This window comes from Notechis scutatus, chromosome 2, assembly GCF_049901735.1.
Source record: "Notechis scutatus isolate UNSWTSFEM ecotype Mainland chromosome 2, rNotScu1.2, whole genome shotgun sequence".
In the NCBI taxonomy this organism is placed as follows: Eukaryota; Metazoa; Chordata; class Lepidosauria; order Squamata; family Elapidae; genus Notechis; species Notechis scutatus.
In genome coordinates, this window is record NC_142010.1 from 151,452,578 (window position 1) to 151,468,764 (window position 16,187).

General features: G+C 39.3%; 1 protein-coding gene across 2 annotated transcripts in view; it reads right to left on the reverse strand.

Annotated features, from left to right (window-relative positions):
* The window catches only part of WNK3 (WNK lysine deficient protein kinase 3), a 103,960-nt gene that overhangs the window by 33,780 nt on the left and 53,993 nt on the right, over positions 1-16,187 (reverse strand). For both annotated transcript variants that reach the window (XM_087956769.1, XM_026676280.2), the window contains exons 8-11: positions 12,896-13,184; positions 9,490-9,686; positions 8,131-8,286; positions 1,920-5,540 (exon numbers count right to left, since the gene is read on the reverse strand). In XM_087956769.1, coding sequence (XP_087812895.1) covers positions 1,920-5,540; positions 8,131-8,286; positions 9,490-9,686; positions 12,896-13,184 — 4,263 coding nt within the window. The remainder of the gene's footprint in view (positions 1-1,919; positions 5,541-8,130; positions 8,287-9,489; positions 9,687-12,895; positions 13,185-16,187) is intronic.

Consider the following 16,187-nt stretch of genomic DNA (forward strand, 5'->3'; position numbering starts at 1 on the left):
GTAATGGTAGGTATTAGAAGTCATGCACTAGAGAAAAGACCCATGAAGCAGGGGAGGGGGCCACACACAAAAACAGCTGGAACTATATTATATGAGAGAGGATGATGAGGAAGACAAATCATATACTGAGATAAGAAATTGAGAACCAGGATGGCTCAGCAAATAGGACCAAATGCAATCAAGTAACATGTTGGCAGAGACATAGAATCAAAGAAAGGCAAGGGAATGCCCACTTTTCCCCCCCCTACACAGGCTCTTGGATTATATCTATTTTTTAATCTTTTAAATTCAGGAGAGCATGAAGTAACTCTCAAGAAAGCCATGCCTGTCAATTTATCTTAAAACTTCACAATTAAAAGCAAATTAGTGAAATAGTTAACAAAAAGAGAACCAAGGGAAACTTTTTCTTGTTTCTTGCCTCCAGAAACCGTGGGCTCTCCGACACTGGATGTTTTAAAGAAAAGTCTAGACAGTCACTTATCTTAAATGGTATAGGTTCTCCTACTTGATCAGGGGGCTGCCCTAGAAGACCTCAAAAGTCCCTTCCAGTTCATTCTATTCTATTCTATTCTATTCTATTCTATTCTATTCTATTCTATTCTATTCTATTCCATTCCATTCTTACTTTTTTTCTGGAAGACTTTTTGTCCAACACCAGTTCACAGAAAAGAAAATGTGATCTAAAATGACATGTTGCAATTCACTCCAAACAAATCCATATTGTTTGTATCCCAAACTCATAATCCAGAACCCAATTCCAAAAAAGAAAAAAGTCCTATAGAGTATTACTTTCTTTTGTAGCAGCATTACTAATTGATGAACAGTTTTCATTATTGACCCAATCACTTACAGATACCTCATGTAGTTCTGCTTGAATTCTAATGTCTGATGGACAGACTATTCATTAATTTCTAACATGCCAAATTGATTTGTTGTTATGAGGATGCTCAATTTAGGAAAATTGCTAGAAATTTCTGCTAGAAATTTGTTTGGCCTTCTCTCTAGTTTCACTATTAAGCAAAACAATTTTCAAACTGATTGATTAACCAGTTGGTAATGGTTAAGGGAGGCTATTAGCCCACTGGATTCTCTATTCTTTATAATGAGTGTGCTTAAATAAAATCAGAATACATTTGACTTCACTATTTTTGACCGATGGGGACATTCACAAAGCTATAATTATGGAAGCACTATTTTTTTCTAAGCGTGGAGCTTCAAATATGATCAACTTGTGCTTACTCTTGCTTCTATCAAATTAACCAATAACTGAACAACCTTTGCACCCACCCTCAGGTAACCGTCATACTTGCAAACATTTGATAAATATCTTGTAACTTTCCCCACCTGAAAAAAATAAAAAATAAGATAAAATAAAATAAATAAGATTGACGTGTGTTTTTAACCACTCCCTCGCAATATATTCATGTATTTGGTGGTTTGCAAAAATTACAAACAAAAGACAACCAAAATTCCTTTCTAGAAATTAAAAGGTGGAGATGAGGGAAAACTAAAAAAACACCTTGCTTTTCCCCCCAAAAAATGTCTCCATAGTGCTCCATGATAAACCTGCACTTAAGAACCTATGACCATGGGTCATAGGCTGAACCCTGTGCAGCTGTCAAGGAATAGGGAAGTTCTGTATAGTTATTTTCCTTTGTACATCTAGATTATTTATGTACAGGTTGATAATTTTCTTATTAGAGAAATTAGCAAGTGGAAAGATCTGCTTCTAATATCACCATTATCCTTTTTCCCTTAATGCAAATTACTGTTCCTTCGTGAAATAAAATTTGAAAGTGAAAAATTAGGATTAAAAAAATTAAATGTTCTCTTATAATAAACATTTTTTCCTTTGCCCTTCTCTGGGATTAAGTTACTGAGAAAGTGATTTTTTTCTGTAGATATAACAACTGGCATACCTGTGGAATGTCTTGTCCTTGATGATACTCTTGGTTTGGTTCATTCACAGCAGTAAATGCTGTTTGCTGGTTCAAAGAAGCTGCCATAGAATTCTTAAAAGGCATCTGCTCCTGGACACTCAAGTCTGCAGATAAAACTGAGTTCTGACATACTGACTGCTGTTGAATGTACGCTGGTTGTACTGGTGGAGGAATAAACTGTTGGTTATTGTCAATTGGTTGAAATGTTTGAGACTGTTGGAGGAGAGGAGCATGATTCAACAGTCCTGACACATCCAAAGATTGTTGCATTGTATAAGCTTGTTCTGGCTGTTCTGATACAGAAGTTACAGTCTGTAATGTATCAAAGGCAGACTGAGGGATAGTGGCTTTGTGCGGCTGAGTAATAGGTTGCTGGCTAAACTCCTGATAAGGAGGTTGTGGTTGCGTTTGTGGTGTAAAAGATGGCTGAGACGAGGCAAAAGGTGCCTGTGGCCCTGACTGTTGTCCTTCTGCAATTTTATGTGCCATTTGTGGTGGGTGCAGCTCCTGGTGGCTCATGCCAGAATCTTGCTGAATAAGATATATTGTTGGCTCAGGCAGATGTGGCTCAGAAGGATAAGCATGGGTTTTTGTGGATTGTGTTGAACAGATCTGCAATTCCATGTTGCCAGCATCTCCATCCTTCAATAGGTGTAATGACTGATCAGGTGAATGCACAGCAAAACTTGGCTGATCAGTATTCCGTACTGCTAAATGAGCTTGCTGGGTCTCTGGAGGTTGAGCCATATATGTTGGTTGAGTTATATATGCTGCCTGCCCTTGATAAACATATGCTGACTGGTCCAAAGAATGACCTGAATATACTCCAGAAGCTGCATAAACCAATGGCTCTGGGCAAGGTGCCTGATTTGAACCCTGTGCTGCGTAAGTGACATGCATCTGACATGCTGCTTGCTCTGGACTCTGCAGCTGGTTAGTTGGCTCTAGCTGGTGCTGCAGCTGCTCTGAAACTGGTGGGTTGTGTGGGGGTTGTGCTGGATATATCATTTGTTCCTGGATTTGCAGCTGATACTGGGTCTGGATGGGATAAGCCACCTTTTCTGAAGTTGAACCTGAGAATTCAGATTGCTGATGCTTTTCCATGTCTTGCTGGGAGACAGCTGGCAACTGATCTTTGGAATTAGAAGGGAGAACAAACTGCTCTTCTTTCTGTTGTTGTGGAGGCACATGAAATAACGTATGTTGCATTACACAAGGATGCTGATTTGTAGAATGGTGTATCTGAGTCATTTGTTGCTCTTGTTGAGGCCCCGAAGTATCTAGGGATATTTCTTGGCACTGTGAAACCTGCTGCATAAGTGTCACTTGTTGTGGTACAGCGGAGACCTGATGTAAGGGTACAATATGTTGAGATTGTGAAGTTGGCTGCCCACATGCCACCTGTTGGGGAACCAGCTGAGGTTGCTGTGAGGAGGCCCCACGCTGTGTAACTTGCTGCATGGAGGCTACCTGCTGTGGAATCTGCAGGGATCCAATCTGCTGACTGGCAACTTGCTTAGATTGCAGCCCTGGTGCCATTTGCATTGATGTCCCCTGCTGGAGAACTTGCTGAGGAGCATGCTGGGGCTGAGTCATGGATGCCACCTGTTGTGGAGCTTGTGGGTGTCCTTGCTGTGGCTGCTGTATTGATATCATCTGCTGTGGAACTTGCTGTGGCTGCTGTATAGATGACACTTGTTGTGCCTGAACAGTTGCCATTTGCTGTGACTGCTGCATGGTTGTCGCCTGTTGAGGAACCTGCTGTGGTTGCTGTACGGGTGTCATCTGCTGCGGAATATGAAGAATATGCTGTGGCTGTTGTATGGAGGCCACCTGCTGAGGGCTTTGTTGTGGCTGCTGCATAGGTATCACCTGTTGTGAAATAAGCTGTTGCTGTTGTATGGGTGTCACCTGCTGGGGAATATGGTGTGGTTGCTGTATGGATGCTACCTGCTGAGATCCCTGTTGTGGCTGCTGTATGGGTGTCATCTGTTGTGGGACCTGCTGAGGAATATGTTGTGGGTGCTGCATGGATGTCACCTGCTGAGGGACCTGCTGTGGAATATGCTGTAGTTGCTGTGTGGATGCTGCCTGTTGGGATACTTGTGGTTGCTGTATGGGTGCCACCTGCTGTGAAGCCTGCTGAGGAATGTGCTGTGACTGCTGTATGGATACGGCCTGTTGAGATCCTTGCTGTGGTTGCTGCATAGGAGTCACCTGCTGTGGAACCTGTTGAGGACTTTGTTGTGGCTGCTGTATGGGTGTCACCTGTTGAGGAATATGCTGTAGTTGCTGTATGGATGCTGCTTGCTGAGGACCTTGTGGCTGCTGAATGGGTGTCATCTGTTGTGAAAGGTGCTGAAAAATATGCTGTGGCTGTTGTATAGATGCCTCCTGTTGAGGACCTGGTTGTTGCTGTTGTTGTTGTTGCTGTACGGGTTTCATCTGCTGTGGAACCTGCTGAAGAATATTCTGTGGCTGCTGTATAGATGCTGCCTGTGGAGGACCTTGTTGTGGCTGCTGTATGGGTGTCACCTGCTGCATAATATGCTGCTGTTGAATGAGTGTCACCTGCTGTGGAACCTGTTGAGGTTGTTGTATGGCTGCTGCCTGTTGAGGACTTTGTTGTGATTGCTGTAAAGGTGTCACCTGCTGTTGAACGTGCTGAGGGATATGGTGTGGCTGCTGTATGGATGTCACTTGTTGTGGGACCTGCTGAGGAATAACATGGGGCTGCGGTGTGGATGTTACTTGTTGAGGAACCTGCTGAGGAATAAAATGGGGCTGCGGTATGGATGTTACTTGTTGAGGATTCTGCTGAGGGTGCTGCTGCACTGATGCCACTTGTTGGAGAATCTGCTGAGGAACTTGTGGAGGCTGGTGTATGGCTGCTGCCTGTTGGGAAATTTTCTGAGGCTGCTCCAGAATCTGCTGAGTAGAAGCAGTTTGGCTTTGCTGTATAGATGTCGCTTGTTGAGAAACTTGCTGAGACTGCTGCATAGGCATCCCTTGCTGGTGAATTTGCTGTGGTTGCTGCAAGGACACCCCTTGTTGAGGTGGCTGCATAGATGCTACCTGCTGAGACTGCTGCATAGCCATTAGTTTCTGGGGAATCTGCTGCATAGCTGCAATTTGCTGAGGAACCTGCTGTGAAGATGTCACCTGTGGAACTATTTGCTGGCTTGGCTGCATAGATGCCATCTGCTCAGAAACTTGCTGTGGTTGCTGTGTTGATGGCACCTGCTGTGAAACTTGCTTGGGTTGTTGAATAAGTCTAACTCCTTGTGGAACTGACTGAAGAACTTGAATGTTGTTGACAAATTGAACCGAAGGCTGCCCATGTAGCACAGGGGACTGACTGGCAGATACCAAATTGGCAGGAGCAGTCTCTAATTCCACTGATCCCACAGCAGCTGTAGCCTGACTACCAAGTCTAGCAGCAGAGGTTAACTGTATGCTTGTTGGCATGTGTTGATTCCCCACTTGTGAGGCAGGTATATTCTGAGGAGAAGTTATTGTCAACATCTGCTGAGGAACTCCCATGATGGATCCATCCAAAGCTTGACTTTCTGTACTGTAGGATACCTGTGAATCTGGAGGCTGGTAAAAAATAAATGTATTTTAGATGTTGATAAAGTAATTATTTTATATCAAGATTTTATCCTATAAAATGTTGTCAGAAAAATAATCTTTTAAGTATCATTTCACAGAGAACTCAGTATATGCAAAGTAGCAACATACATAACATACTGCATAGGATAAAATGTTGTCATAAAAATAATCTTTTGGACATCATTTCAGATGTATATAAAAAACAGCAATACATAGAATGCATTGTACAAGTTAAAAATGTCAGCTGTAAAATTCCATCACCTTGGCAACACTTATTCAATGTTTTAAAAGAATTACTTTAATTATAGGGACTGTACAATTGGTAATTCTTTTGGCTGTGCTCTAAAAAGAATAAAAGGAAATGTTGAAAGTTTTTCACATTTTATATTTGAGATGTCTGAGCAAAAACTGCTATTTGTGAATGTTAGTCCCATCTGGCAATATCATTGTAATGAGACAGCAGTATAGCATCCAGAAGTACAACCCTTTTCATAACTCTTTAGATTTATAAGTGAGAGTGGAAAAGCTTTCAGGCACATAAATGTTCAGAGAAAAAGGCAAGGAAATAATTAAGTTCTTCAGATCCTTTTTCACTGCCAACTGCACTACCTGGAAGCATACTTTTATTTTAAAAAACATACTTATTTACATATAATCCATAATTCGGTACTTGATGTGGGATTATATAAATTGATGAAGGTTTAATGGATGAAAACTAGACTGTTTTTACTTGGAATACACCAAGTGAAATAAGTATGACTTGACCAATATAAACAAGTCTCCCTAAAGTAGACCTAAGTCTGAATTGAATGCACTCTCATAATTCTTTGCCATTTCCATCTTTAAATCTTAGAAGGGAAATACAAATCACAAGATTCAAGATTATCTAAATAAATACAATCTGAACAGATGGTTGTTTCCCAAATAACTGTATAAGGTTTCTTAAATATCCGCATTGGGACTAATATTTCATTATTATCTGATTAATTATTAAATTAGTTTTTGGGCAAAAATTATGGGCTACAGAAAATAAAACTATACTATGAAGATAAAGTCTTGTTTAAGTCAAGCTTAATTCCTAATGATCTCATAGACACATCCATATAGTTTTCTTGGAACCAATAGAGAAGTTCTTTGCTACTGCTTTCTTCTGGGAACTTTTTTTTGGGGGGTGTGTGCTTCCAGTTTAACCTACATTATTAGTATTCCTTTCTAAGTACTAAACAGTGTTCACCCTGCTTATCTTTGGAGCCCAGTAAAGTCATTTAGAAATTGCCACCTGCTGATACATAGGACTATGACGTACCAGAAAAAGAGTCCTTATCATTAAAATCATTTAATTATTATTAAAGAGACCATCATTAGTGCCATGAAATTGATACTCAGGTGTATTTGCTAATGAAGTTAGACCCTCCATTTGGATCAAGCCTCTTTTTACAATGCAGAGATGCATAATTTAACTGGATAAAAGTATATTATCATCAGATAATATACAAAAATAGCTGGGACATGACTTATGACTGTAATGGAGCCTGAGTTCACAGTTATTAAGCAAACTCATTGTTTCTCCATAGGGCATTGTCCGGAAAAATCAAAAGTAAACCCTGGATTTTGGCAAAAGTGTCACAAATCGTGGTCATGTAATCATGGGATGCTTCAAATCGTATATGCAGGCCTCTTTCTGAGAACCCAAAATGTGGTCATGTGACCGGGGGGGCTTGGAACTTCAGTTGGTTGTAACTTGAAACTACCTGTAGTTAACCATTTTACCTCACACCTAAGCATTTTCCTGAATCCTAATTTTACAATTTCATTTTCTTTGTTCTTCCCATCAGGGTTTTAGACATTATTTACATCCAGGAGAATAATTCTGGAACTACAGCTTGGAGTGTAAAGCAGAGAATAAAAAGGGAGAATTAAATATGCCCTTCACCCTGCTACTACAAACTGTCAATTATTGAGAGATGCCATCAGGCAAAACATACACATTAAATTGTACTATGTAGCATGGCTTTAAATGAGAAGCAATAATTCACTATAGGTAGTCCTCAACTTATTACAGTTCATTTAGTGACCATTCAAAGTTACAACAGCACTGAAAAAAGTTACTTTTGACCATTTTTCACACTTATGACCATTGCAGCATTCCCATGGTCACATGATCAAAATTCAGACGCTTGGCAACTGACTCATACTTATGATAGTTCAGTGTCCTGGGGTCACATGGTCTTTTTTTTTTGCGATCTTCTGACGAGCAAAGTCAAGGGGGAAGCCAGATTCATTCAACAACCAGTTACTAACTTAACAACCACAGTGATTCACTTAACAACCGTGACAAGAAAAGTCATAAAATCGGTCAAAACTCACTTAACAAATGTCTCACTTAGCCACAGAAATTTTGGACTCAATTGTGGTTGTATCATTTCCTTCCATTGAATAATTTCCTTCAATGATTGCTTCCATTTTATGAATGCTTTCCCCTTTTAAATTTAGATAGTTAAAATGAACTTACGGGAGACTTTTGGTGATGCTTTGAAAAATCTGCTCGGTAATGTAGTTTATTAGTGAAAAACCTTACCATCCTTGATGGGAATTGTTGAGCTGCAAGAGGAGAGGTTTGGGCTTGGAGAGTTGCAGGAAGTGCCAAATTGTGAGTAGGTAGACCAGAAGGCTGACTCTGGATTAATGGTAAAACACCGGGATGAGCCATATTTGCTGGCAAGGCCGGCTGCACCTGTATAAAGAATAATTAACAGGCTTCACTTAGAAAAACAAAACAATTGTCTGTGCTTCAGTTCCCCTGGTCTCATCTGCCCTATTTGTAGCCTTTTCTCACACATTCCCTAGGGAACACAAGATATCTTCCTAGGATGCAGAATTAATAACCAAAATATGTTCTTGGGCCTTTCTGTTTTTAGAACATTTATAATACCACCCATTTGTACCAAAGTCCAGGCAGCCAATAGGAAAAAAAACCATCTGTTTACAATAAAAAATTAAAACCATAAATATTTTTAAAAAACAAAACAATTTGACACCATAATTACATTTGACATGAAGCCCACAAGAAGTTTATCTGATCGGTCTTACCCTAATGCCAGCACTTGAGAGGGAAATCCAGGTCTTAAAGGCTGTTTGGAAAGTTAAAAGAATGGGGTGGGGTGTCTAACAAATTTCAGGGGGAAGGGCAGGGACTGTCAGGAAAAGGCACATTTCCTAAGTACCATAAGATGGCAATATTTAAGGGAGGGTACTAGGAGTATATCCACCCTGTTCTGGTAGGAGGATGTCCTTAGTGAGAGCAATCTGGCAAAGGTCCTGTGCCATAATAGGGTTTTAAAAATAATAACCAGTTCCTTTAATTGCACCTGGAAGGAAACTGGGAGACACTTGCACAATAGGGTATAATTTGGGTACAACTAGGGGGGCCCATCCCTGCACATCCCATTAGATTCCAAGGGCAACCCCATGTAAAATGCATTGCAGTAATCCAAATGGGAAGTGATTGAGGCATGAGGGACCATGAACCTCCAGTCTAGGAAAGGGTGCAATTGGTTCACATGATGAATCTGTGCAAAAGCCCCCCTCTAGTCAAAGCTACCACCTTTATTCCTTTCCTGGAGCCAAAAAATGTCATACTGAAACACCATACATGTCTCTATGGGATAGTGTCAGGCATGAAAGATGAGGACAACATACGAAGTTCCAATTAAACTGATTATGATTAAAGATTAGTACTATTTTGCACTAGATAAGGGTTGGCAGAATTCAAGGGGTGGGGGTGGATTTAGTCTGTTTGTGGCTACCTAGAGATTCTAGGCTGATTCCTCTTTTGACTCCATCCCCACGTTCTGCCACTTTTTCCTATAGGTAAAGACACTTTGTTAATACAATAATCTTAATCACTATGTTAGTAAGAATATAATAAGCCTCTTACCCCTGCATTGGACTGATAATGCCCCATCAGTTGTTGAGAAGTATATATGTGTCCTTGAACAGTGCTATTTTCAGTTTGTGAGAGATTGGGAACTTGTTGAGTACCCATCATGTGTTCCGAGGAAAATGCCAGATTATGTTGGCTAGAGGCATCTGACAGTATAACTGATCCTGATCCTGTCTCAGACAAGTTGTCAGCTGTGTCAGTGTGAAAAGAAAAAAAATGGCAGAATGTTCATTGTTTCAGAATAAATCAAACCACTTCCCTTCCTTCTGCCTCATTTAGGCAAACACTTGGGTTGTCAGGAAATGCAGTTTTACATATGGATGGAATATTTACTTCAAAAAGAATACAACAAAATGAAAGCTTTTCCTTAGGAAAAGAAAACAATAGCCAAATCTTTCTTTTAAAAATTGCCACAACAGTGATTCTAGCTAACACAATTAATCTGTTTAAATAAGTACAGTTATCAAAAACTGTTATATTTATTTGAGAATGACCAAAGCCATCTCTATGACACATGTAGGTCTAAATTCAGGCTCAAGATGACCCATTATATCTAAATCTTCAGAGGCTTTAATGCCTTCTCTGCTGGGCTGGCTAGATATGGAACACTGGATGCTGGCTCATAGTTGTTAAAATCAGCAATGTCTAATAAAAGCTTCTTAAGAAGTTGCTTCATCATCCTTTTTTAAACAATCTAAAAGAATCCTTAAAAGCCCTTAGAAGCAAAGCTAGGAAGGGACCAAACAAGTAACGGTATAAATTGAACTGAGGATTCATTTATTTATAAGCAGGGGCGGGATTCTACTGGTTCTGTTCACCTCTATAGAACCAGTTGCTCTGAAGAGCAGCAGACACAGAACTGGTTCTATGTCTGCTGCTGTTTTGCCCCACTCATCCGCCCGGGCTCTTACCTGTCCTTTATTTCCTGCTTTTTCAACCTCAGCTGCTTTGTGTGGCACAGCTGCAGTTGAAAAAGAAGGAAAAAAGGGCTTTTCCAACCGCTGTGGACCCACATGCAGCACTGCTCAGTTGTCCGGGCAGCTCAGCAAGTTGTAAATTGCACTCACGCGACACGCGCATGCAGGCGCGACACAAAGCAACAGAACCGGTAGTTATACCGGTCAGATCCCATCCCTGTTTATAAGGGATCAAGCAACAAAACTGATGTTATAAAAGAATTCTAAATATGATACTGCCTAAAATGAAGGAAAATCCAACACAAATCTGAAACGTGTTATTCACAAAGTATTGTGTAAGTGCTCAGTACTTTGTGAATAACATGTTTCAGATTTGTGTTGTGTAAACTGCTCACAGTGGCTATCAGTTTGTATGAGAACCCTGGCTACAGTTATTGTAGTTGGACCATCAGAGTTCTCTTGGATTATTGATTCTATGGATGTAATCAAGCGGAAGATAAATTACTACTTTTATCCGCCTAATTGCTGTGACATAGGCTGTATAAATAAGCATCCTTTTTTTCTAGCTGGATTCATTTGGGACCTGCACATTTCTGTCCTCACATTTCATAACATGCAATTCCTGTATGAAGCATGGAACATTCAAGGCACTAATACAGGACAGCAGGAATTTAGGAGCCTTCATATTAAGTGCTGAAACTTCATTATTCCACATCTTAACTAAAGCACTAATGTGGTTTCAGTTTTGAGAAAAACATTCCTCAGAGCAGCATGAAATCCACAGGATCCAACAGCTTCCAGGGAGCAACGTGTTCTGGTCCTTACCCTTGTAATGGGAAAATTATGAAGTTGCAAATGTTTTTTCAGTGAGTTCAGCTTTGACAATGACACTAGTTCACTGCTCCAATTTATCGTCATAGAATTTTCTTCTAAAGCTTCTGTTGGGAGGCAGTTCTCTCTGCTAAACTCTCATTTATTTTTGTTTTATTTAAATACATTTTTATCAATATTTATTATTTTTATAAATAACTCATCAGCAAATCTAAATTCTTTCTCTTATTTTCCCCACAACAACCCTGTGAGATGGGTTGGACTGGGAGATAGTGACTGGCCCAAGGTCACCCAGCTGGCTTTCATGCCTAAGGCACAACTAAAACTCAGAGTCTACCGGTTTCTAGCCTAATGCCTTCAACACTAGGCCAATTGACTCTTAGCATTTAAAATGACTCTACGTTGCCGGTATTGAACTGAATGACGGACTAGCAAGTTTGAAAAGATGGCTCATTCAAGTTTGGCCATCTGACAAAAGATACAAACCAACTGAAGGAAGCAGCAATTTTCAGCAATCACAATTGGCTATATCTTAGGTCAGGGGTGTCGAACTCAAGCCTGTGGATCCTGCCTGTGGGATGCTTAGATCTGGCCCACGGGGCCGCCCTGGAAGCAAAGGACCGTTCCACAGTGTCTCTGCCAGAAAAAATGGAGCTTGGGCCCCATTTTCAGCCTCAACAGACTCCTGCAGCCCTCTGCCAGCAAAAACGGAACTGGCAGATGGCTAGCAAAACAAACGAAAAATAAAACAAAAGGAGAAAGCAAAAGCATGCAAGAAGGGACAGGAAAGGAGAAAGGGAAAAAGGAAAGACAAAAAAAGAAGGGAAGATGGGAAGAGAACAAGGAAGGTAAAATAAGGAAAGAGGGGAAGGAAGAAGAGAAAGAGAATGAGGAGGGAAGGAAGAAGAGAAGGGAAGGGAAGGGAAGGGAAGGGAAGGGAAGGGAAGGGAAGGAAAGGAAGGAAGGAAGGAAGGAAGGAAGGAAGGAAGGAAGGAAGGAAGGAAGGAAGGAAGGAAGGAAGGAAGGAAAATTATAATGAGAGTGGGGGAGGATCTGAGGGAAGTCCTGCCATAGCACTTGTCCACCACAGGTGCCCCAAACATGAGTGATGTCAAGCTGACCATGCCTATCCTGGCCATGCCTACCCACTCCCCGAGGTCAAACACAACCTTGATGCGGCCCTCAATGAAATCGAGTTTGACACCCCTGTCTCAGGTGAAAGAAAGGTACAATTGCATTTTAAAAGTTCTGAAAATAAATTCCTTCCCAGCAAAATTTCAAGTAATTTGTGAAAGTAATGGGAAGTTTCTAAATGAGTAACTGAAAAGCTACTCTGGATAGCTATTATTGCTGTTCAAAAATGTAAATTCATTAAACTCACATATGAACATATTCATTCATCATTATTATGGCTTTATTAATGTAGCTTCAGCTTCCCTTAATATATTAGCTAACAATTCAGCCAAGATTAAATTCTACAGAAAGCAACCACAGTTCATATGCTAAAGGGCTTTCGGCTTTCAATAAACCAACAAAAAGGAGCCAAAAGCTCAAACACCTCAGGTAAGACATTTCCTGAGCAAAATGATACCCTTATTATTTATTTAATAATAAATAATATTATGTATTAAACGCTTATGATTGCTCATTACCAGTGAGGGAAAAGCTGTGCTGCATTTGTTGAAGGATGTGTTGCCTGGCATGTTGATCAACCTCTGTTTCCTCACACTCGGCCTTGCTTTGCTGAGAAGGTGGAGTGAATGATGAGCCTTGTGGCTGAAGTAATGGCAGTCCACTTGGAAGCTGACTTTGAGAGTCCCTTCTTTCCTCCAGGTTGCCCACCTGCTTTTGCTCTCGAGTCTTCTTGATTAGGGTGACACGATCACGAATGGATTTAGCCACAGCTTTGGAATCACTTTCATGGAAGAATCCCGACTTCACCTAGAAATCAACAAAAACAAAAATTTAGGTAAAGTCAGTTCTATTAACTATCAGTTTAGTCTTTCAAGGTTTATCCACCAATGTTTAGCAATTAAAATTAATCTGTATTTGCACATTAGATATCAGAATCCCATAACAACAGACCTTACCCTGAATGCATGCCAAATTGGACCTGGACTCGTTGCTCAGAGCTCCAGATGAACAAAAAGTACTGCAATGAACAGACAAGTAAATATAAAATTCCTTTTGGTTTGGGATTATCTAGCTAGCTAGCAGCCAGGAGGCTATTCCAATATTATTTATAACTATCGTTCTAATTGATTATGTAGTGATTGCAATGATTCATGTTTCAGCTAAGAATCATAGAGGTATCAACATAAAATATATGCTGTTGCAAATACTCTAGAAAAATTAATGGTAAGTTTAACATTACTAATATTTGGTGAACCCATTTAATGTTGCATTAAATATTCTAATTACAATGTTATGATATTTTTTTCCTTCCACAAACTTTCAATCTCAAAATGTCAATAAATGATATTTTGTTATTTTCTCCAGTTGTTTTTCATCAGTTTGACTGCCTGCAAGTATTGACACATCAATGAATCACACTTGCTTTCTATAAAAGTAATATCTTGCGTGAGAGTCACTTTGGTGTAGTGGTTTAAGGCACCAGGCTGGAAACTAGAACTATGGATTCTAATCCTCCTTAGATCCAAAACAACTTGATGACTTTGGGTTAGTCACCCTTTCTCAGCCCAAGGAAGAAAGCAATGGCAAACCACTTCCAAAAATATTGGCAAGAAAAAAATTATGGGCTTTTCCAGACAATTTTTCCTTCAGTATCATGCATATACTAGCCATGGAGTGGTTTGCTTTTCCAGTTATCAATCCAACTGAATTACTTTTACTCCTGTATTCTAATTTGTTTTGGGTTTTTTTATGTTTCAGGAGCCTATACTTACAACTTCTATAAAGAAAACCTTTTGCCTTCATTTGTGAGAACCCTTTACATTATTTCCTGATATAATCATTCAGACTGTGTTTTTTTTTCTTCCAAAGTTGTTTTATTGTAAAGGTATGAGGCAAAGAGACACTGTCAAGGGAACTACTAGAGATAGCATAGCCCACAGCTGGACAGTGGATGAGGCAAGAGGCTCAGAAGGTACTCTCTCCAGTATCTCAATCTGTATAGATGGGGGAAAAGAAGTACATTTTCAGACTTGCAAGATTATGTCAATATAGCTTTATGATAAAGTAGAAATGAGCTCATCTGGTTGTGATTTCTATTTGGTTTACTCTGCAAGGCTGACATCAATCTTAAAATATGAAAATACTATTCTCTACCACAACTTATCCTATACAGCCCGAAAAGTAGACAGGGTCTATTCTGAGCCTCTTGCACTGCTCAGTGATACAATGTCAGCTTAAAGGCTTTTTTAAAAAACTTGGTCATGCCATTAATCGGAAGGTTCCATTAATCCTACGTATTTTTCTTTAGGTGCCAGGTGTCTAATGATAGTTCCACTCATTGTGGTAGCCTTTTTTCTTCTATAATTTTGCCTTCTTTAATTGCCAGGTCCAAGTCAAATTTCATTTATTTGTTTTCACTGAATATATGGACAAAGTTAACTTGATTTCAACTTTTGATTTACCTTATACTTTTGGATCATCTATATAAATTATTTTTGGTCTTTGTTCTTTAACTTGGTATCCAGAATTGATTTTGTTCCAGTTATTTGTGAGAGGAACATTGCCAGTACAAAGAATAATGGTGATAATTGGTCTTCTTATCCCCAGGACATTCAAGAACCCACTGATATTTTTTGGCAATCATCTAATTAAATGTTCCTGCTTGTTCCAAAAACTTTCAAGCATTTTTTTTTACCCAGCTATGAAAGAATGTGTCAAACGCCTTTCTATGCTAGGCCATACAAAGGGTGGGGTTTTTTGGGGGTCAATCAATAGCTGATTTTGGGGCCACATGAATGATAAAAAGTCCCCCGTGTTCCACTGAGATATTACAATTTATTTCAAATTATTACATATTAGATTTGGAATAATTTCAGTAAACAATTTGAGTGTCGTAAGAGGCAAGCAATAGGCTTGAAGATGTCAGGAAAAGGTTTTTTTTTTCTCTCCTTGCTTTTCTGTACAAGAAATTTCTTCCAGATGTCACCCATTCTTTATTATTTGCAGATCATTCAGCTATGTGCTAGCCTGGAGTAAAGACTTGTCAGACTTGACTTTTGACCCAAAAATCATGTACTTCATCTTTTCAGAGGAGCATTCTAATTTTCAATCTTTCTAATTTGTATCTGAACCATTTATTTTGCTCTCAGTACATTTTCCACTGCTTACCTAACAAATGGTTTTCCAGTTGTTAATCTATTGTGCTTTTTTAAAACATTCTTTTACTATATTGTTTTCTATAAATTTTCTAATATTTTTTCCCTTTATATAGATTTGTAGGTACTTATTTTTTCTTGGCCAGCTCCTAGACTATTGTAAAACAAATATTGGTTAATTTTAGGCAAACAAGCAGGAGAAACAAAGATTACAAAGAAAGCAAAAGGTTATTTGCTTTAATGTTAGGAATATTCTTTATGACTCAGTCATTTGACTTTTTATTTTCTTAGCCAATTGATATGCTGATTGGTGAGCTGCAACACTTCTACTTCACAAGATCAGAACTATATTATATTCTTGTGGTTTTCATAACTTCATTCACTATTAGTTGTCCAAAGTTCACAGCATCTGTAATTTCAGCTTGTTCAGTTAACACCCAGTTATTGTTTGTGATCTATTCACCTCAGTATCAGAGAAAATCTTGCTTTTCATAGTCACACTGTGCAGATCCATTAGCACTTCTTATGAAATCATTCATTCTGGGAATTTCTGTTTAAAAATTTGGAACATATTCATTTGAAATCCCCTTTCTGATGGTCTAGATTTGTAGTAACAATTTATTTTCCAGTTTTGTTCACCTCTCAGTTACTTTGC